The sequence below is a fragment of the Equus przewalskii genome, chromosome 10, assembly GCF_037783145.1.
Source record: "Equus przewalskii isolate Varuska chromosome 10, EquPr2, whole genome shotgun sequence".
In the NCBI taxonomy this organism is placed as follows: Eukaryota; Metazoa; Chordata; class Mammalia; order Perissodactyla; family Equidae; genus Equus; species Equus przewalskii.
This window is the reverse complement of record NC_091840.1, coordinates 17,723,691-17,745,679: the sequence shown is the minus strand read 5'-3', so window position 1 is coordinate 17,745,679 and position 21,989 is coordinate 17,723,691. Positions and strand designations below refer to the sequence as shown.

At 54.9% G+C, this 21,989-nt stretch overlaps 1 protein-coding gene across 4 annotated transcripts in view; it reads left to right on the top strand.

Moving 5' to 3' along the window:
- The window catches only part of CRHR1 (corticotropin releasing hormone receptor 1), a 55,046-nt gene that overhangs the window by 11,149 nt on the left and 21,908 nt on the right, over positions 1-21,989 (top strand). The window contains exons 2-4 of one of the 4 annotated variants that reach the window (XM_070560282.1): positions 1,060-1,131; positions 12,095-12,182; positions 19,296-19,415. In XM_070560282.1, the coding sequence (XP_070416383.1) occupies positions 1,060-1,131; positions 12,095-12,182; positions 19,296-19,415 (280 nt within the window). Of the gene's footprint in view, positions 1-1,059; positions 1,132-5,082; positions 5,110-6,555; positions 6,883-12,094; positions 12,183-19,295; positions 19,416-21,989 lie in introns of those variants that run through there. The other 3 variants (XM_070560284.1, XM_070560286.1, XM_070560285.1) reach the window with 3 other exon arrangements.

Here is a 21,989-nt window from a genome sequence, read left to right as displayed (position 1 = left end):
TCCCCTCAGGCCAGCGGGCCCTGAGTCTCTGGGGTGAAGCCTGAGAAACAGAATGTTCTAGCTTCCAGATGCCCAGTGCTGCCAGGAAACTTCTGATTTTGTCTAATTCACCTCTTTTATAGCAAATAAACAGGGCCATTGCCTGTCTTATGGACAATTATATGGTTATTCCTGGTCTCTGCCCTAAAATCTTCCTGCTCAGTGGGGTCTGGTGGCCCAGCAGCCCCCTTCAAACCAATCTCTCTCAGCCTGGGAAGGCAGTGCTTCTCCAGGAAAAACAGCCTCAACCCCTTTAGGCTCCTCTCGTAGAACCTCATTTCCAGCTGTCAGTTCTGCCTCCCTGGCCCTCTTCATATCCCTTTTAAACTGCCGCTTCCTAAAGGACGTCCCTCTTCCGCCGACACTGAAATCCCCTCGCTTTACACTTGCCAGGGAGCAGGCTGAGTGAGAGCACAGCTGAGAGCCGCACCTGCGGAGCTGGCATCCCCCCCTGCCTGCAACACCTCGGTCTGTCTCCCCAGCAGCAGATGCCTCTTCCGCCCCCTCAGGGACGGCTCCCCAGTGTCTGGAGCCGTCACAGCTCACGGCTGAGCAGCTCCCAGGGGCAGGCGCTGGATCAGAGCCCCAGGGGAGCCCCACTCCTCTGCGAGAACCAAACTCAGCCCTTCCTTGGTCCCCCACTGACACGTGTCTGTCCCCCAATTCCCATTGCCAGCTCCTGGGGAGCCAGGCTGCAGCCTGGAGCTAGAGGTCAAGAGGCAAAGGAAACCTGTACCTCCTCTTTTGTGGGGTTCGTGCTGAGGGGAGGTAGGAAGGGAGGCAAGATAGGCAGGGAAAGAGGCTGCCTGCCCAGGGTATGACCCCAGGATTGGAGCACGCCTCCACCCCAGGCCCTCTGGGTAGCGTGGTGAGTGACCTTGGGCAAGTCCCCATCTCTGTATGCATCAGTCTGTCACTGGCACAGTGCACAGAGGGTAAAGGCTGCAGCTCCTTGCGGTTGAGAAGGATTAAATGAGAAAAATCTCAGTCTGGACTGAGCAAGCCTTTCTTTCTTTAAAGAGAGAGAAAGAAGAAAATGGAGGCAAGGGAAGACCAAGAGAGGTGGAGAGATTGAGACCAGGAGAGAGGAAGGTAGGTCCGGGGGAGGCAGTGGGCTGAGAAGGAATGAGCTGTGAGAAAATATTGAGTGAATCCGAGAGCGAATCATACCAGGAATGACCATGTGAGAGGCAGAAAAGGAGACGAGGCTGGGCCGGGAGGTCGGCGGCGCTCAGCGCAAGGCCCCCCTTCCCCGTGCCCAGCAAATCCCCATCATCAACAGTGAGGCATACTCCACTTTCGCAGGCGGCCGCAGGCCTCAGCCCCCAGGAACACAGTGGCCGTGGGAAGTGGGTGTGCGCGCCTGGGTGGGCAGGGGACCGGTCAGGGAGCGCTTCTGGGGAGAAAGGCCAAGTCCGGAAGGAGGCGACGCACACATTGTCCAGTAACAGTAATCACAACTGTTTGTTAACTGCCTGCCCTGTGCTCAGCCCCCTGCTGTTTTAAATGCACCACGTTGTTGAATCTCTCCAAGAGCTTTGGGGTGTCAATGTTTCATCTCTATTAGACCTGTTTACTAAGGGGGAAACTGAGGCTCAGAGGAGTCAGTGATTTGCCCAAGTTCACACAGGTAGGAAAGGGTAGAGAAAAGATTCCAGTGTGGATCTCTCTGGCCCCGAAGTTAGAGGCCTTGAGTCTCCACTGTCCTGTCTGCCCTGGACTCAGAGCCTATTCAGGCCTGGAAAGGAACGTATGGAACACACTGCCCTCCTCATTTTACAGATGAGGAAACTGAGGCAGGGAGGTGGGCGAGGGACTTGTCCACGGCCACAGAGCAAGTTTGTCAGAATCAGAACAGGGTCTCAGCTCTGCGCTTCCCACCCCAAAACACGGTTTCCTTCAGCACTTCTTCTGGAGCCCAAGGTGGGGATGGATGCAGAAAGCAAGGACCAAGAGAAAGAGAGAGCTCCTGGTGGGCACGAGGAAAAGATATGCAGGAAAATGGGCACTAGGAAGTGAGCCCATCAAAGTGTTGGTGTGAATCATTATGGGACCCCATGGTCAAAGGGGCAAAAAGTGAAAACCCATCTGTTCATTCATTCACTTGGTCAGTCAGTCATTTCGTCATGCAACAAACATGTATTAGGGCTTACTCTGTGCCAGGCCCCAGTGAGGGTACAAAAATAGCCAAACACAGACCCTGCCCTCAGGGATCTTATCACCCAACCAGACAATGTATCTGGGCCTCTTCGAGGGGCATGTGTAAGCTCAGAGCTGGGGTCTTACAGGTCCTCGCTGCCCTTGGGGTGGGTAAAGAAGGCAGCCCACTGCTTTCAGCTCTGCTGTGGGGCCTCATTAGGGTAGCAGAAGAGCGAAGCCGCAGGGAAGAGGGCAGGGCTGGGGTATGGGGGGACAAGCAGGGCACATGCTGAGCCCAGGGCCCCCAGGAGAAGGTGTGGAGGCGGGGAACACCAGGCGTGCCCCCTCCCTGAACTGTAGGCAGGAGATTTTCCTTTCCATTTTTTCCTCTCTGCACAACAGCAATTTAAGTTAATTAAATGTAACAATAAATTATTTCTCAACTGCCTAGAATAATCTTTCCCTCTCACCCACTGCGGCGGGCGGGGGGGGGGGTGGGGGGTGGGGGGGGGAGCATGATTCTTTGCCTTGAGGTGGGGACAGGTTGCCGCTGTTGCAGAAAGAAGCTGTGGGGAGGAGACCTGGCTGGGGCAGGAAAAGGCAAGAGGCTGCTTGGGGCAAAGCCGTGGGCCGTCAAGGGGACTGAGAAAGGCCCTCTGCCTCTGCCCCAACACCGGTTCTGCCCTGGCTGGTCTTAGCACCTCTGTGCAGATGAGAAAGAGGCCCTGAGGCTGCCAGCTCTGCTGGTGCACAGCTGCACTTCCAGCCCCAGGGCCCCTCCGCTCGGCCCCTCCGGGCAGGGCAGAAACTGCACAATAGCCAGTGGCCCTGCCCCTCCCCTATTGTCAGTCTGTAGCGACACACATATCCCCTGCAGGCACAGACAGGTTCACATGTTTTTATTTCTGCAAACTGGATCCTTGTTTTTAAATGCAACCGGGGAGCCAGCTTTTTAAAGGAATCCTGGTTTATCACCCTTCCGCTTTTTCATATTTAGATTTTCTCCTCTTGGCTTTGCTTAAAACAGTCTCCACCTTGCAAACCACATATCCAATAAGGGGCTAATATCCAAAATATACAAAGAACTCATACAACTCAATAGCAAAAACACCAAATAATCCAATTAAAAAATGGATAAAGGACCTGAATAGACATTTTTCCAAAGAAGACATTCAAATAGCCAACAGGTACACAGAAAGGTGCTCACCATCACTGATTATCAGGGAAATGCAAATCAAAACCACAATGAGCTATCACCTCACACCTGTTAAAATGGCTATTATCAAAAAGACAGATAACAGAGAGATAACAGATGCTGGTGAGAATGCAGAGAAAAGGGAACCCTTGGGCCCTGTTGTTGGGGATGTAAATTGGTGCAACCACTACGGAAAATAGTATGGGGGTGCCTCAAAAAATTAAAAATAGGGGGCCGGCCCAGTGGCATAGTGGTTAAGTTCACACACTCCACTTCACTGGCCTGGGGTTCATGGGTTTGGATCCCAGGCGCGGACCTACACACCATCCATCCAGCCATGCTGTGGTGGCGTCCCACATACAAAATAAAGGAAAATTGGCACAGATGTTAGCTCTAGGCCAATCCTCCTCACCAAAAAGAAAGAAAGAAAGAAAGAAATTAAAAATAGAACTACCATATGAGCCAGTAATTCCACTTCTGGGTATGTACCCAAAGGAAACAAAATCACTAACTCGAAAAGGCATGCACCCCCATGTTCACTGCAGCATTATTTACAATAGTCAAGATATGGAAGCAACCTAAGTGTCCATTGACAGATGGATGGGTAAGAAAATGCAGTGTATACATGTGTGTGTGTGTGTGTGTGTGTATGTATATGTATATGTATAAAATGGAATAGTATTCAGCCATAAAAAGGAAGGAAATCCTGCCATTTGTGACAACATGGATGGACTCTGAGAACGTTATCCTAAGGGAAATAAGTCAGGTAGAGAAAGACAAATACTGTATGATCTCACTTATATGTGGAATCTAAAAAACCGAACTCATAGAAACAGAGGACAGATTGGTGGTTGACGGCAGGGGGTGGGGGTCGGGGGTCGGGGGGTGGGGGTGGGGGGTGGGGATGGGGAGGTGTATGGGGTGGGGGTAGGGGGGTATAGGGGGTGGGGAGGTGTAGGGGGTGGGGGTGGGGGGTGTAGGGGTGGGGTGGGGGGTGTAGGGGGTGGGGAGGTGTAGGGGGTGGGGGTGGGGGGTGTAGAGGGTGGGGGTTGGGGGGTGTAGGGGGTGGGGTGGGGGGTGTAGGGGGTGGGGAGTTGTAGGGGGTGGGGTGGGGGGTGTAGGGGGTGGGGAGGTGTAGGGGGTGGGGGTGGGGGGTGTAGAGGGTGGGGGTGGGGAGGTGTAGGGGGTGGGGGTGGGGAGGTGTAGGGGGTGGGGGTGGTCAAAAGTTACGAACTTCCAGGTGAAGGTGAGTAAGTTCTGGGGACATGATGTACAGCATGGTGACTCTAGTTAACAGTTCTGTATTGTAATTTGAAAGTGGCTGAGAGTAATCTTCTGTAAATCTGGCTCCTCGGATGTAGAACCCTAGTCCAGCAAGGGGCTTGGTGAGATCACTTAATCTGGTGGTCTAAAAAGACAAAAGACAAAAACAAAACAACTTTCCTTTTAAGCTGAAGAACCCCTTCCCAAAGGAAAGCTTACAGAGAAAGCAGAACTGCTGACTGACCCAGAGAGCATGTGGGGGAGCGGGCCTGCGTCCTGCCTGCGTCCTGCCTGCAGCCCCTCCCCCAGGGCCTGCTCTCGTCCAGCCCTCTCCGTAACCGAGAAAGATCCCCGGCACAGAGCATCCAGGTTGTGATAACGACCCCATGGACACCCGTAGGGGACTTTAGATCTCAGAAAGCCTCTCTCCTCTCCTCTTCCCCCAGGTGGCCCACGTCGTCTCTGTGTCGCAGGTAAGAAAGGCCTCATTGCCAGTGGGGCCAGGTGACCCCACTGAAGTCGTACAGTCAGTGGCAGGACTGGGCTCAGAACTCAGCAGAAGGCGGACGCGGCCTGCTGAAGGATGGCTCTCAATGCTGCAGCAGTGGCTGTGTCAGAGGGCCTGCTCAGCCCTGGGCCCTGAGAGCGGTTCTCCCGGGGCCTCGGGGGCTCCCCAGGCCGAGCATCAGCGGTAGTTGTGAAGGGGAGGGAAGGTAGGCCCCCTTCTCCTCGTTCCTCATGAACTTTTGGGGGGAGGGGGCCACCCCAGGTGCCTCCAGGCCACCCCTCTTCTCCCTCCAGTGGCCCTTAAGGACGTTCCCTAAAAGGTTAATTACCACATCATCCTATCAAAGGAAATTGCACTTTTCTGCCCTAAAGACCAAACCGAGCTTCAGCAACATAGTTATTTATGGTCTCTAATAAGCATTTTCTGGGTGTGATTAACCTTTATGCCAAAGTCACACTGGGAATTGGGATGGCAGCTTCCATTCCAGCCACGCTCTACCCGCTCTGCGCTGGCCTGGGGGCGGAGATGTGGGCAGCAGCTGGGGCAGGCAGCTGTCAGACTCTGGCCCTCCCGCTCCCCCTCTCCGGGGGCCCCTGAGCCCTTCCCTCCCCTCTGCCCATCGCTTCTGCCAATGCCCTATCCTGACCCGGGCCGCCCCCTCCTCCATCTTTCACCTCCTTGAAAGACAGACCCGGGTTGCCTGTTTGCTCAATCCCAGTCCCCACTCAGCCGCTACAGACAGTTCCGTGACCTTGGGCGCCTCAACTATCAACCCCTGTAAAATGGGGGACATGAGACTGCCCCGTCTACCTTCTGCAGGGCAGTGCCCCTCCCATGACGGGACCCACTGGGTCCTTGGACACTCATTTTATGTGATGCTGTAATCAAGCTCAGCACACCCTTGGCCTTCTCAGATTTAATGTTCAAGGGCTCTTTGGCAAGTGGTGAGATTTGTAGCTGAGGCGCAGGTTTTATTTGGGGCCTGGGGGCTACCAGGCTGGCGTACAGAAGCAAGGTACTACCCAGTGAGCTAGCCTAGTGCCCCATCACCTTCCATCCTCAGTGCCATTTGGGTGTCCTCTGCCAGCTGTTGGAAAATGAGAAACCTCACAGTGTCCAGAAAACTTGGCTTGTCAAAAACGGTTCTGAAAGGAAAGCCAGCGGCTCGGGTTAATGACGGAGGAGGCAGCAGACGGAGGGGTCCAAGAAAGTGGGGTTCTCAGGCCAAAACCCCATTTGGTTTGCTGTAAGAGAGGATGACGTGTCCCATGTGGGGAGCCCAGGCCTCTTATGTAACCCATTCACCACATGCTCCGGTCGTATTTTGGGGGGGCTAGACCTCACTGAGAAGTAGACAAAGCTCTCCACCCTCCCCAGGAAAACGGTTCTCATTCCGGGCAACATTCTGCATTTAATTACAGGGTTTCCCGCCCCCTGCCCTTGGGTGTGTGGACCCCAGATCAAGAACTCTCTGCTTTAAAAGGAAACAAACAACATCCCTGAAACTTTGGGGGCCTGTTCCTACAGGGCAGTAAGTGCCTATTGATGGAGATGGAGAACCGTGGAGGACGTTGAAGAGGAGACCAGCATACGGTGGGAGGAGATACACAGGGAAACTCCAGGCTCTTGGTGGAAATGTGATTCAGGAAGAAGCCAGAAGCCTTCACAAACTTTTCCGCCGAGCCAGAAGTGACACAGGCACAGATTCCTGCAGAGCCGAGCTTTCCTAAGAGGAGAGGTTGTTGGGGAATTTTAAGAAGGCTTTTTCTTTGCATAATGCAAAACCAGCCCTCTATTGGTAGAAAGACTTTGTGAACCATCACGTCCAAGAAGGAGACGTGAGGGTCGGGGTTGTAGGCGGCCAGCCCAGCACAGGCCAGCCCTTCGCCTGTGGTGTCTGGTTGGTTTTCATGATGAATCTGGATTTGCTCTGCTCCTCCATGAACCCCAGGACATTAAGATGCGAAGCTCAGACCTTCTGACCTGTGTATTTGCCAGTTAATTAGAACCCTGGGGTGTAATTCTTTGTACAGAGGCGGTTTCATGCATTTGGGAGTAGCCTGAGGTCTCTGTTTGTGAGTGTCAGGGGCACCAGGGCGTACTGAGGCGACATGTGCACATTGATGGGGTGACTGAGTGACTTTGCTTTTGCATGTTGGGGAAGATGCTGCCCAGGACAGGGGCCCTGGAACTGGCTTTGGAGGGCTGCGGAGTTCACCAGGTGAAGGGGTGGGGTAGGGTGAGGAGGGGCAAAGAACTCCAGGGACAGGGGTGTACAGACACCAGCAGGCTCCCCGGGTGCGCTGGGGATGGGATAAGTCATTCCATGTGAGTAGAGGGTGGCGTGATTCCAAGGGGATCTGAAAGACCAAAGCAGGGATCATGGCGTCAGGATCAGAAGGATGACGGTGGAACGTCAGGTAGCAGGGCTGACATTTTCGAATAGGGTGTTTCCGGTTTTTTTAATTTGCCTGTGGCTGAGCAGGTTCTGGGAGCCCCACGCCCATTCTGTGTGTGCATGTGTGTTGGGTGGTGGCAGGGGTAGGGCGACAAGCTGGGGGCAGAGATTTCTAGTCCCCTTCCAGAAGGGGCCTCTGACCCAGCTGAGCAGCCCCCCTCTGGGGACCGCGCAGAGCTGGGTCCCTGCTGACTGCTGAGCTGAGCAGCAAAGGTTTGTCAGCAAGGACACTGCTGTCTGCTTAGCTAACAAGAGCCACTGGCTGGCCTGTGGCTTCCTCCTCTCTCTGCTTCTGCGTTTTCATTTGGAAAATGAGGGTAAAGATATTTCTCCATCCCTCTGGGGACTGTGAAGTGTAATTACTGATTAATAAAGTGTTGGAAGTTCCTTGGGGCCAGAGAGACGAACGGGTCTGTTCTAATCACTCCGGACTCCCAGGAGCGAGGTAGCTAACCCCAGAGCCATTTGCTGAGCATCCTGAGCACTGAGCACAGGAGGGGGTGCAGGGCGGGGGCCGTGCTCTCGGGACCCTGGAGCTTGGCCCATTAAGAGCAGGAAGACCCCTATGATGTGACAGGAGTGTGCCAGCGAGGGAATAGAGCAAACAAGCCCACTAAGGACTCAGGCACAGCACTGAGGGGACGATATGGGTGAACCATCGGGGTCTAGGGGGGCTTCCTGCAGGAGATGGGGGCGGGATAGGCTCTGAGCCAGAGTGGGGAGCGTTTGATGCCACCTTGGAATGTAAGGTGGGAAAGAGGGGAGCAGAGCCTGCCTTTGTCATGGGACAGGAGTGGGAAGGGGCAGGTACCGGAGAAGGTGGGTGGCACTGGTGGGGGTGGGGCAGCGTAGGAGAGGACATTCATGGCAGGTGAGCGAGGAAAGTTCTGGAAAAGAGTAGGTCAGTTTGCTTCTAAGGATTGGGGGAAGGTCCTGAGGTCCAGAAGGGGTGAGTAGGGAGGAGTCCAGGGGAAAGGAGGATGTTAAGCCACAGGGAGGGGTCAGATGGGGTGGAGTCCAGCTTAGGAAGAAGGCACAGGGGCGGGGACTAGGGTGAGGTGAGTGAGGCAGCCTCCTCAAGCACAAAATTTAAGGAGGTTCCCAAAATCTCAGTAACCAAGATACATAGTATTTAGTATTTTAATGTTATTACTGATTTTTCCTTTTACCCCACGCTGCAATATGGCCCAGCACTGTCACTGATCCTGATTTTTTTTTTGTTTTTGATATTTTGTTCATCATGGATTTTTTTGCGTTAATTTAGAGTTTTGAAAAATATTGCCTTAAAATATTGTCTATCTTGACTACTAAGTTTTTTGGGGTCCCCTTAAATGTTGCACCTGAGGTGAGTACCTCACTCTCCTCACCCTACTCCTGGCCCTGCACGTGATGGCCGTGTTCTGCTCCCGTGGGCCACCGCCCCAGCTCTAGGCTAAACTGGAAACTCGCTCACCATGGGACTCGGACAAGCTGCTGCCTCTCTCCCGATCTCACTTTCCCACTGTGAAATGGCTACGACAGCTTCTGGATCTACGTCTGTGTCTCAAGTTCTGCAGAGAATTTTGCAGACTGTGTGGAAATGAGCTAGGGCTGAGATGCCATGGCTGGGGGGCCCAAGAGAGGGTCCCAGCGAGGGGACCCCGGGAAGAAAGAGCAGGGGAGCAGGGGTGGCATGTGGAGACAAACCTCGATGGAAGTCAATGTCCCGGGAGCCTAGTCAGACAGACGGAGCTCTGCTGATCATCAGCCGCCCAAGTCCCCACAACTGGAGGGAGGGGCTGGTGACAAGGCCCCCTATCCCCACCCTCAAGCACTTCTCATCCCCTTGCAGATCAAATCCCAAGGGCAACAACTACCTGGACTCCAACCCACAGCTAAATAAAAATCACCAAATTCAAATCCATCCACGCAACCTATGGTAGACCTGAAACTCAACGTAGTTCATTACCGTGTTCAGCAAATCTGAGTGCAATGAACAAAACCAAACCCTGCCGTCAGGGAGCGTGCTGTGCTCCACCAAGGACGTCCACACACACTGCACGTGTGAGCCTGGGAGGGGGCTGTGATACCAGCCTGTGTCACTTGATGACGGGGGTCCATTCTGAGAAGCGTGTCGTTAGGCGATTTTGTCGTTGTGTGAACATCACAGAGTGCACTTGCACAGAGCACAGGGTGGAGCCTGCTCCACACCCAGCCCACATGGCATAGCTCCTGCTCCCGGGCTGCAAGCCTGTGAGCACGTGCCGTGCTGAATACTGCAGGCGATTGTAACACAGTGGCAGGTGTGTGTGTATCTGAACACACCTCACCACAGAAAAGGTACACTAAAATATGGTATAAAAGATCAAAAATGGGGGCTGGCCCCGTGGCCGAGTGGTTAAGTTCGTGCGCTCCACTGCAGGCGGCCCAGTGTTTCGTTAGTTCGAATCCTGGGCGCGGACATGGCACTGCTCATCAGACCACGCTGAGGCAGCATCCCACATGCCACAGCTAGAAGAACCCACAACGAAGAATACACAACTATGTACCGGGGGGCTTTGGGGAGAAAAAGGAAAAAATAAAATCTTTAAAAAAAAAAAAAAAAAAAGATCAAAAATGGTGCACCTGGCTAGGGCACTGACTGAGAATGGAGCTTGCAGGACAGGACGTTGCTCTGGTGGGTCAGTGAGTGAGGGTGAGCGAATGTGGAGGCCCAGGACACCACCGGACACTGCTGTAGGCTTTATAAATGCTGGACACTGAGGCTCCACTAAATCTGTAAAAATACTCTGTCTTTGATAATAAATTAACCTTAGCTTACTGTAACTTTTTTACTTTATAAACTTTAAATTTTTTTACCTTTGTATCTCTTTTGTAATAACACACTTTAAAATACAAACACAGGGGCCGGCCCCTTGGCCAAGTGGTTAAGTTCGAACTCTCCGCTTCGGCAGCCCAGGGTTTTGCCGGTTCGGATCCTGGGCGCGGACATGGCACCACTCATCAGGCCACGCTGAGGCGGCACCCCACATGCCACAACTAGAAGGACCCACAGCTAAAAATATACAACTGTGTCCCTGGGGGCTTTGGGGAGAAAAAGGAAAAATAAAATCTTTAAAATACAAACACGTTGTACAGATGTGTACAATGAAAACTTATAGACCGTTTACACAAATATTGTACACCAGCTGTGTACAAAAGAAAAATATTTTCTTTCTTTATGTCCTTATTCTATAAGCTTTTTAAATTTTTTTAATTTTTAATTTTATTTTTTTACTTTTTTTGGTAAAATCTAAGACACAAACACACACATCAGTCTAGGCTGACACAGGGTCAGGACCATCAATGTCACTGTCTTCCGCCTCCACATCTTGTCCCACGGGAAGGTCGTCGGGGCAATAACACGCACGGAGCTGTCACCAGCATCAACATGACACAGGAGTGATGTGTGGTACTACGTCATGGCTATGAGGTCACTAGGCCATAGGAATTTTCCAGCTCCCATATAATCTTATGGGACCACCATCGTATACACAGCCCATTGTTGACCGAAACATCATTACACAGCACATGACTGTACCTGTCTTTACAGGTGAGGAAACTGAGGCACAGAGAGGTCAAGTAACCTGCCCATGGCAACACAGTGATACCAGGTCTCTTTTGACTCTAAATCTGTAGGGAGGGTGGTGACCTCAAGGGAGGGGACACACGATTGGGTGGGGATGGGAGTTGAAGAAAGGCAGCCCTCCAGGTGTGAGGCCCATCCCATTCTCCTCCCAAGTGGGCTGAAATTCTGGAATCAGAGTGACATGGAGCCCCCGGTGAGGGTGAGGGGCAAAGATTCTCCCCAGAATAGGGCAGCCGTCTTTCCACACACATTTATCCCTTCAGCCCCTGGGCCTCAGTTTCCTCATCTGCAAACAGGGAGAGCCACACCAGCCCAGGGCAAATTAAGTGCCGTCACAGATGTAAAAGGGCTTGGTAACCGGTGAGGCACAGTTTGTAGGGACCCATAATTACCAGGCCCGGGATGAGGGCCCCGGAAGCAGCTCAACAGGCCCTGAGCCCTACAGCTTGGTGGAGGGGTGCGAACTAATGAGGCTCTTCTGTGAGCCTGTGGGTGTTCAGCAGGCAGGTGGGAGGGGGTGTGTGTGTGTGTTTGCGTGTGTGTGTGTGTGTGTGTGTGTGTTGGGACACAGCTGAGCCATCCTTGGGACCCCTTGGGGATGGAGGCAACTTCCTCAGGCAGAGCCTCCCTGGAGGCCCCCAGCCCTCAGGGAGAAAACTCACCTCTCCCTTGAGAACCTGGGCTCCTCCTGTTATCAGCCTCCCCTCCGGGCCCCTCAGCTCCAGACCTTCTGGGCAGAGAGGACACGGGGGAGGAGGGCAAAGAGGCTGGGGGGAGGGGTGTTTGGGAGGAGACATGCAAGGCGAGGAGAGAGGATGCAGGAAGCTGCAGCCAGGCTGCTCACGGCACAGTTTAACCATGCCCCTCGCCTCCCTGTGCCCACAGGCCCTTCTCCTCCTGGGGCTGAACCCCATCTCCGCCTCCCTTCAGGACCAGCACTGCGAGAGCCTGTCCCCAGCCAGCAATATCTCTGGTGAGTACCCCCACCAGCCTCCTGCAAGATTCCAGGTCCCCACAGGCCCCAAATCACCCCAGGTCTCCCAGGGCCTGCACACAGAGCTGTGCCCTAGGGCAGGAAGAGCAGAGGCATGTCCTCTCTAGGGCTCCAAGCCATTCATTGTAACTCCACGGAGTACTGTGTTGAGGAGGGTCCTGAGGTTGAGTGTAAGTGTGGTGGGAAAGAGAGCTGCAATTAGGGGACAGCATCTGCCACGGGCACCGCAGGGGCATGTGGCAAGTGTGCCAAGTAGTCATCTTCCCAGCTTTGGGGCGGGCAACAGGGGAAGTCGCCCCAGCCTTGCTGCATGAGAATCAACAGAGCGGAGGGCTGGGCTGTGACTCAGGCATCAGCAAGGAAGAAAGGCTGCTCTTTTCTCCGCTGAAAATGCCCAAAGCGTAAGACTGTGTGATGCTAGCCCTGTGCCAGGCCCTGCTGGGGGTACTGGAGGTACATTAACCCAGTTTTCACAACGACTTTCTGAGGTAGTGCTGTGATTCTCATCTTACACATAGGGAAACTGAGGCACAGAGGAGGATTAGTCAGTGCTGGAGCCACAATCTGAGCCCAGGCAGCCTGGCCTCCTGATATGTTCTTTAACACCCTGCTCCACAGCCTCCTCAAGAGAAAATACCGCGTGACTGCAAACGTTACTGACACTCGTGTAACCTCACCATTGACAAAGTGCTCTTGTACAATTATCTTAGTTCATGCTCACAAGTGTCTGAGACCCAGCATCTGTACAGACGAGGAAACTGAGGCACAGGAGAGTTAGGTCTTTGGCTTCCAAGACCAGACATTTCCCCACTTTGGGTGTGGTTTCTGACCCCTCACCCTGGCCCCTGTCACCAGGTGGAGAGGGTCCCCTGCACCCGAGGGTCCTTGGGGGGGCTCACTGTACTTGGGTGATTCCTTTTCCTCTTCAGGTCTCTCCAGATTCAACCTAACTCATTAACTGAGCACCTACTGTGCGCTGGGGCCCATGCAAGGCACTCAGGGGACAAAGAGGGGCTTGCAGTCTTGTCCGGGAGTCAAGACCACCAGCTCGAGTACTGGGAGGCGGCACGCAAGGCGTGCGCTGGCAGAGGAACGACCTGGGGCAGCAGGGCAGCTGACGCAGCAGTCTTGGCACCCAGGCCCGCAGGAGAGGCCTTTACCACTTGGAACTGCTGCCGCCAGGTCCGCCGTACCCTGCCTGGGGAGGCCGCAGGGAGAGGAATGAGCACTGCACTGGAGAAGGCCCACTGGGGTCCCATGCTCACAGGGGCACTCGATCTTGTCCTGTCTGCCTGAGGGGCCCCACTGGTAGCCACAAGGATGAGCATGCCCTTGACGCCCTTGAGCCTCACTTTGCCCAACTGTAAAAGGGGGTGGGGGCAGGAGGGGTGATGCCTGCCTCAAAGATCTGTTTTGATTGAACGCACTACATTTTATGGCGATAATTCACAAACTGAGTACTATCTATTATTGTTGGTAACATCACCAGGCTTTTAAAAGTGCTTACTGTATAGCTGGAATGAGGGGAAGGCACTTGCCATGAATTGCTGACTACAGTGGAGGTGGCAGGAGGTTAGATCAGGGGTGGTGTGAAGCCAGGAAGGCTTCCTGAAGGAGGAGGTTTCAAGGTGAGTCTCTGAGAGGCTCTGAGCATGGACCGGCAGAGAAGAACCAGTGCTCTGAGCCAAAGCTAGAGCTGACTGAGGGCCAGCAGGTGAGTTTGGTGGAAGGACAGGGGAGGGATGAGGAAGGAAGAGCAGTAAGCCTGGGGAGGTACTGGGAGCCCGGAGCATCTGGCTGCAAAGCTGGCTAAGCCGGGTCATGGGGAACAGAAAAGTTCTTGAGCAAGATTCTGGAGTTCTGGCAGAGAGAAACTGGGAGGAAGGAGACGTGCTCCGAGGCTGGGCCTCAGAGGAAGGGCCCGGCCTGCGGTCCCCCACGCACAGGGGCCAGGTCAGGCTCCATTAACTTGCTTGTGCTCCAGAGGAGTGACATCCCTGAGCCCACGCAGGTGTCACCTGTCCTTGGAGGCAACAGGCCGTGATGAATGTCGTTCATTCCCCGATGGTTTGTACTCTGTGCGCCTGCCCCCAGCCCAACCCAGCCTGGCTGGCTCCATGACGCACGATCCATCACCCTCCACAGCAGCCTCTGATAATGCGCTATTTGTCTTCCGACACCGAGACCTACCATCTACTGACGGGCACTGGTAGAGACAGATGGTGAGGGTGGGGTGGAGGGACCAGGACAGATGGATGGGCGTCTGGCTGGGGTGGCTGGCACTGAACTGGGGCCTTTGGAGGGCCTCTCACATGCCAGGAGCAGGGAGGCGGGGTCCCCAGGGCCGAGGCTCCATCATGTGGCAGATCACAGACTTGGCAACTCATAAAATCATGGCATGAATACGACAATGCCAGAAAGTAATAGGATTATTGACTAATGACATCAGAGACAAGCGGAATGACATCGTTAACGAGGACCCAGGGTCATCAGTTCCCATCCCCTGTCTTACGGTCATGGATGATAATAATAATTCATGATAGCTAATATTTCTTCAGTGCCTACTATGTGTTAGACACCATTCTAAGTGCTTTAATCTCAGTGAAGCATCACAACGATACTGTCAGGAAGAATTTTTATCCTCATTTTACAGACGAGGAACCGAAGGCTCAGAGAGGTTAAGCAACTTGCCCAAGCATACACAGTTACTAAGCAGTGGCTCCAAGATTAGAATCAAATGGGCTTGATTCCAGACTTTCCCACCACCACGCATGTGACCACCCAGAGAGCCATAGTGCCCAGGGCCCGGTGTGGTCAGTCATCCAGGAGCGCAGAGTCATCTTGCAGTTTCCCTCGCCCATATTGGGTTGGCACACAGCCCCCAATTTTCCTCGGACCTACTATGTGCCTGGCACTGTACTAAGTGCTGAGAATGCCAGAATGAAGCCCACAGACCCACAGGGCAGGAGGCTCCCACCCACCTGTCCTGATGAATCAGAGGCCTTACAAAGGTATCTTTCCACCCCGCCTAGCCGAGGAGGAGCCCAAGCACAAGGCAGCGAGTGAAGCGCAGGACCCCCTCCCTGCCCTCTGCCGCCCTCTCCATGCCAGGTGACCCAGGCAGAGCCCCCGCCCATCCATCGCAGCAGCACCTTCCTCTGAATGGGCGAGATGCGTGTTCGGAGGCCGCCCTCGGGCCAGCTGGCTGCTCCCGCTCTGGGCGGCCTTGGCTGAGTCCTTCTCTTGGGCTTAAACCAAACGGGGGGATGGGTTTCTTAGCTGCAGGGCTGCTGCCAAGCGCCCACCTACGCTGGTTCCTTCAGAAGCGTGTGATGGGAGCCCGGACAGAACTGGGGACAGGAGCCAGGTTCCGGTTCCCCTCTGAAGTTACCGACCGCGGAAGGATCTGCTGAACACACATGGACCCTGAGTCTGATGGGAACGGAACTATGTCATCCACCTGGGGGGAGAAACCGGTGCCAGACTGTGCACAAGCATTAAATGGGCCACCTTCAAAGCGTTCTTCTCCGTTCATTAAAGCAGGCCCCGGGACCCTGACTGAGCAGGGTGTTTTCAGAGGCGGGTGGCAGCCCTCCACACTGTTCCTCTCTCCTTTCCCCCCATTCGCAGCGATTTGGTGCAGTCCCACCACAATGCTCCCAACAGCAGTCGGAGGCTGGGCCCCGTGCGTCTGCTCTGCGCATGTGTGGGGAAGGAGGAAGCCACCAGCCCAGGTCTATGCGTTACTTTAGTCCATTTGACACACACACACCCCTACCCACCCACTCTTCCTAACCACCCCCCCCCCGCCCCCCACGCCAAAGACCCTGAAGGGATCTAGCTGACCTATGAAAGAGGGGCTGAGCCACCAAGTGATGTCAACACCTCAGATACACTGAGCATACACCTGCCTCAGGCCCTTGGTACTTGCTGTTTCCTCGGGCTAGAAGATTGCTGGGCCTGCTCCCTAAAACCACAAGGCCAACCCCCCTATTGAACTTTCTTGCCGTATTTCCGAGCCTGAGTTCCGCCGCCACTCCTGATTGGCCCTCTACCTCTGGCCACGCCCCATCTGGCTCCACCATGCCCTCGACCCGCCCCCGCCCCCCATTTGTCTCCTGACTGCTTTAGTTAAGCTTCTCTTCTCTCCTGCAGCCTCTTCCTGTCTCTCACACAGACTTTCATTCCCTCCAGGATTTTCTGGGCTCTTAATGTAAAGGTCGCGTTTGCGGCAGTGTCCCGCGCGCCGCCTCCACGCAGCCTTCTGTGCAGGAGGAAGGGAGGGAGGGGGGCACGTTGACACGGAGGAACCCCGGGCGCAGAGACAGGTGCTACCAAATGCTATGAGGACCAGTTGCCCAGACCCGGGCTGTCTGTGGTGCCCTGGGAAGAGCACTGGGCTGGCGTCAGAAGACCAGCGTTCAAAACCCACTTCTGCCTCTTAGTGTCTGACTGCGGATAAGTAATTTGACTGCAAAACAGGAAGAATTAGCGCCCACGTTGGCAGGTGGTGTGAGACCCATAGTGGGTGCTATGGAATCCTAACCCATACAACAGACTAGGGGCAAATGGCATCTGCCCTGTGCACTCCCACCCCCATATCCCACGAGCAGCTGTGGGCGAGGTCAGGGCTCTGGGCAGGGGCTGGTACCTGGTCCCCAAGGCCAGAAGGGCCACCCGCTCAGTGGCCGGTCCCTGCCTTGGCTCTGGCCTGGTCCTGGCTGTTGTTGGTGCCCAGTCCTACCCTGTCCTCTGTTCTTTGCAAGAGGGGCTCTGGGGAACTGTCCAGGGCAGGAGAGAGAGGGAGGGAGAGAAGGCAGAAGCCATGCTGACTGACGGGGTGTGGTAGGCCGTTCCAGCTGCTGCCCCACCGGATATCCCATTTAATCTTCCCAGTGCCTGGCTCGGGAGATGCTGTGCATGAGTGAGTGAGTGAATGAATGACCAGCCTCTAAGGAAGGTACGATGGTGTCCTTAAAAGAGATGGTGTACGCAGAGCACCTTGCACGTGCCTGCACACAGTCAGCCCTCAGTAACTGCTGCTCCCCTCCCCACTGCCTCCTTGATGTCCCCTCCCTCTGTTGGCACACCACGTGGTGTAATGGAGAGAGCACTCAATTTAGAGTCCAAAGCACCCGATCCTGAGTCTCGTTCCTTCACTCATTGACTCGTGAACTTGGGCAAGTCACTTGACTTCCCGAGGCCTCAGTTTCCTCACCTGTAAGAAGTGAATGCTGACATTACAGAGCAGATGAGGATCAAACAAAATATATGAAGAAGGGCTTTGAAAAAGCTGAGCACAGGCCACAACATCCCTCCCTCCCCGCGGCCATGTGCCTCCGGCTCCCCACCTCCTCTGGACTCCGCACTGGCAGCATGACCCAGGACAGATTAAAGTCCCAACCAGGTGCGCTCTTGCCACGCACGGCCCTGCTTTCCTGGCGTTCCGGCCCCCACCACTGTTCCCTGAGGCGTTCTTGGAGGCTCTGCGGTGGCAGAGCACCAGGGCTTGGCCCACCCCAGCTGCCAGGCCTGCCGGCTCCTCGTGTCCATTAAGCCCCGGTCCAGATTTCTTTCTCTTTCAATTAAACCACTTGGCCTCAAGGCCTCTGCCCTTGAGCCCTGATTTGCACGAACACCCTCTGAATAGCTTTGATTAGAAAGAAAAAGCAGCATTTGGTACAAGTGGTGCTCAGCGCTGCCCTGTGTCCAGCAGGGAAAGGAGGCCAACTGAACCCAGGGCTGTTTCCTGAGAGACTGGAGTCAGGCTCATCTGGGGAGGAGAGGGCAGGCGGGCGCCAGCCAGGGTTTGGCAGCTGCTCATGCCCAGCCCTGAAGAGGCTGGCCCCACTGGTTCATGGCTCTGCCTGGCTTGTCTGTGCATTCCTGTGCCAGTCCCAAGAATTACTCACCCTCTCCCATCATGATGGGCACACTGGTTCTTACAGGTCCCGTGTGCCAGCCTTACACAGGAGAGGGGCATCCAAGGGCAGAGAAATAAGGGGCAGCATCAGGGAGGGGAATGCCAGGACTGTCCTCAGCCCAGCGCCCACCTGTTGGAGACCAGAAGCGCCCCCCTGCTCTCCAGAAGTGTTAGCATGGCCTCAGCTCTGTCCCAGCATAGGCACACACACACACACACTCCACTCCAAAAAGCTTTTAATTCAGGGCAAATATTTGGAGGAGGACTTTGACATTCTCTTTCCGGTTCAACTGTGTACATCCTTTTCTGAGTCACAGACCCCTCTGAGAATGTAAGGAGAGCCTTTCCCAATTAAAATACATGTATAAACCAAATTTTTCATTTAATTTCCAAGACTGTGAACCCTTAAAGCTTCCAGTAGACTGAGATTAAGAATTTCTGATCAGATCCAACCACTTCATTTTGTTACAGATAAAGACACTAAGGCCCAGAGAGGACAAGCAACCTGCTTACGGTCGCACAGCAAATTAGTAGCACAGCCCAGTCTGAAGCCAGTGTTCCAGACTCCTAGTTCAGTGTCCTTTCTACTCCCCCAGATGGTGTCTTCCCCCTTTTTCTTCCTATAGTCCCCTCCTCAGTCAGTCCTCTCTTAGGGCCCAACACAGATCAGAGTACAAACAGTGTATGTTCAGTAAATGCAGTTTTCAGGCCAGCTGGAAGGTGGGCTAACTGGTTCCTCCCTTAGCTGGGTCCTCCCTGCAGGCCAGTGCAGATGTGGTTTGACTCTAGAGTTGTGTGAGGGGGCTGGGTTAAGGGTTGGCTGGGTTTGTTCCAAGCTGTTCCAGGCCATGAAGTCAGGGCAGGGGACCTGAAGCATGTGCAGCCTTCCTCTAAGTGCCAGCCAGGACCTCAGCTTTTGCCATCACCTCCAGCATCTCTGTCCTCCTCTGCTCTGGAACCTACATTGGCTCCCTAGTGCCATAGCCTTGAATTTAGATTCCCTCCCCCGGTGTCTCCTCTGCATAGGATGCATCTCCTCTGCATCTCTGCTCTGGGGTCATTGCTCCTGCTCTGTCCTCAGCTGGCATGCGAGTCTGGGCCAGTGGGGAGTGGGGTAGGACACTGGAGTGGGGCTCTCGCTCTGCCTCACCTGCCGTCTCTGCCCCCAGGACTGCAGTGCAATGCATCCGTGGACCTCATTGGCACCTGCTGGCCCCGGAGCCCCGCGGGGCAGCTGGTGGTTCGACCCTGCCCTGCCTATTTCTACGGTGTCCGCTACAACACCACAAGTAAGGGAGCGTGTGGAGGGCGGGCCACGTGCCGGGAGGTGGGACAGGATGGGGACAGCTTGGGACTCGTTGGAGGTGGGGAAATAATAATGATAATGACAATAACAATAATCACAACTATACCTCTCATGGGTACAGCTACCATTTACCAAAGGCCAGATCTGTACTCTGCTGGGCGCTGTGTGCTCTTTACTGCTGACTCATAGCGCCCCCTGCAAGACCCTGCATGGAACTGTGTAGTGCTCAGCATGCAACTAAGGCCTCTGAGGCTGAGAGAGGTTAGAGAACTTGCTCGAGGTCACCAACCGGTAAGAGGGGCAGCTGGAACTGCATCCAGGTCTGTCTGACACTTTCTTCTGCAGTTGACAGACTGGGCCAGTCAATGTGACCCCACGACACCCCCTGAGGTAGGGCAGGAATCGTCAGAATAGCCCCAACGTGGCGGACGAGAATCCTAGCCTCAGAGAGGTTATGAGGCCTCCCCAGGGCCCTCCAGCCAGGAGGTGCGGACTCAGAGTTTTAGATCCGAGGCAGGGGCCTTGGCCCTGCGTGCAGGCCCACAGGTGGGTGGGGCGGGAGAGGACAGACCCAGGGTCAGTTTGGATACTCGATCCCCATATAAACACCTCGCTCCCTGGGGCCCTGTGCCTGCCCCTGAGGGCTTTGCAGCTCCTTGCTATACCACCTGCCACCCACAGAATTAATTTGCTCTCCCCCGTCAATGACTCACAGCCTCTGCTTATCAAGAGAGCAGCAGCTGCAGGCCATGGGCCCTGAGCTATCTGAGGGGTGGGTGGAGTCCCTGGGTGGGCCCTTGGGCTCTGGTGGGCCGGAGCTCAGAGCCCCAAGAGGGTCCCGAGGGTGACCAGTGACACGTGGTGGTTCACTCCAAGACTCACTGCGTGACCTTTAGCACAGTTCCCCCTCTTATGCCTCCGGCCCCTTGTCTGAGGACGGAGAGGGCTGGTTGACATGGCTTCTAAGACTGTCCAGCTCAAACTCCCAATTCTTTCTCCTGCCCCTCTCTCCTTTATCAGCTGGAGGAAGGGGCTTGGGCTTGGGGGCTGCAACCAAGGAGGGGTGGGAGAGCCCTGGGGAGCTGTTGAGCCTGGGCAGGAGGCGGGAACAGCCGGAGCACGCATTTTCACATGTCTGCAACCACATCCTGGACCCCAGAAGGAGAAGAAAGACTGGGCGCGGAGAGAGGAGGAAACACGGGCAGGAGGACCTAAAAGGAGATTTTGGAGTACACAGCCCACCAGCCTCCAATTTAGCAGGGCCCATTTTACTGTTATGAAATGGAGACAGAGAGGCTGGTAGCTGACGGAGGTCACAAAGCTTGGAGGCGGAGCCAAACCTGGAAATCAGGGTCCTCCCAGCGCCCCCTTTGCGTGCTGTGCGCCCACTGCTTCTGGGCTGGGGCATGGGCGGGGGGGTGGGGTGCTTCTAGGAGGAGGCCCCTCTTTCATGACAGCACTAGGTCCTGTCAATTCCACCTGCAAAGTGATCCTCGTGTCTGACCCTCCATCCCCAATGCCGCTGCCCCGTCTGAGGTACCCCAGTGTCTAACCCTAGTTCCTCATCTGACCCTGTCACACCTGTGCTTGGAGTCAACCCTTCTGTGGCTCCCCACTACCTCCATGTTCTAGTCCGTACCCCTGAATGGGGCCAGCCAGGCTTCCGATGGCTACGGCCCTGCCTACCTTTGCAGCCAGCCTTGGCCATTCTCCACGAGCTCCTCCACTTGTGTCCCCAAGGGTGAACTGACAGGCCCCAAATAAACTTTTAGTGCCTGGGCACATGCTGCTCGACTTGCCAGCCCGGCCTTAAGTGGAAGCCGGGAGTCCCGGGTCCCAGCCCCAGCTCCGTCTGTAGCTGGTTAAGAAACCCTCGGCACTGGCCCTCTCCCAGCCTCGGTGTCTCCACCTGCAGGATGGGTGGGAGATTTGGGTGAGGTGCTCTCTCGGCCCCCTCGACCTTCCCTCTGTGTTCCCAGGAGAGGAGCTTGGGAGATGGGTCCCTGACGTGGGGGCAGGGCTGGAAGCCTCCCCAGTTCCAGGTGCCCCCAGAGCCAGAATGATGAGGAACACACCCGTAAAATCAGTAGCAACTGGGAACCCAGAGCTGCACCTAATCATTAGGCACTAATTAACCCATTTACTGATGAGGTGCTGCCAGGCCTTCTAGGCCTTTCCTTAATGCCCTCCCTCCTGCTGCATCTGATCTTCAAATGGATGGGAAGCATTTCCAAAAATATCCATTTTCCCGTGATTCTCCCGGAGGACTGCTCAGCTCAGCAATTAAAGACGAGGAGGTCACCTCCTCCTTGGTAACGGCTCGCTGCTCGTTCCTTGGGCCTATTTTCTTTCAGGATCCCCTGCCCCCCTTCCCAACAAAGCCTGCTTCCCCCCTACCCCAGCCCATGACCCGGCCTGGGAGGGACTCCAGGCTCTCACCCCAGTGAGGGTGCGAATATGGGGCTTGAGCCAAGGGGGCTCCTCCCATAATCCCCACTTGTACCCCCTTTGATAGAAATAAGTGACATGCTCTGAATCTTATGTAAGGTTGTATAAG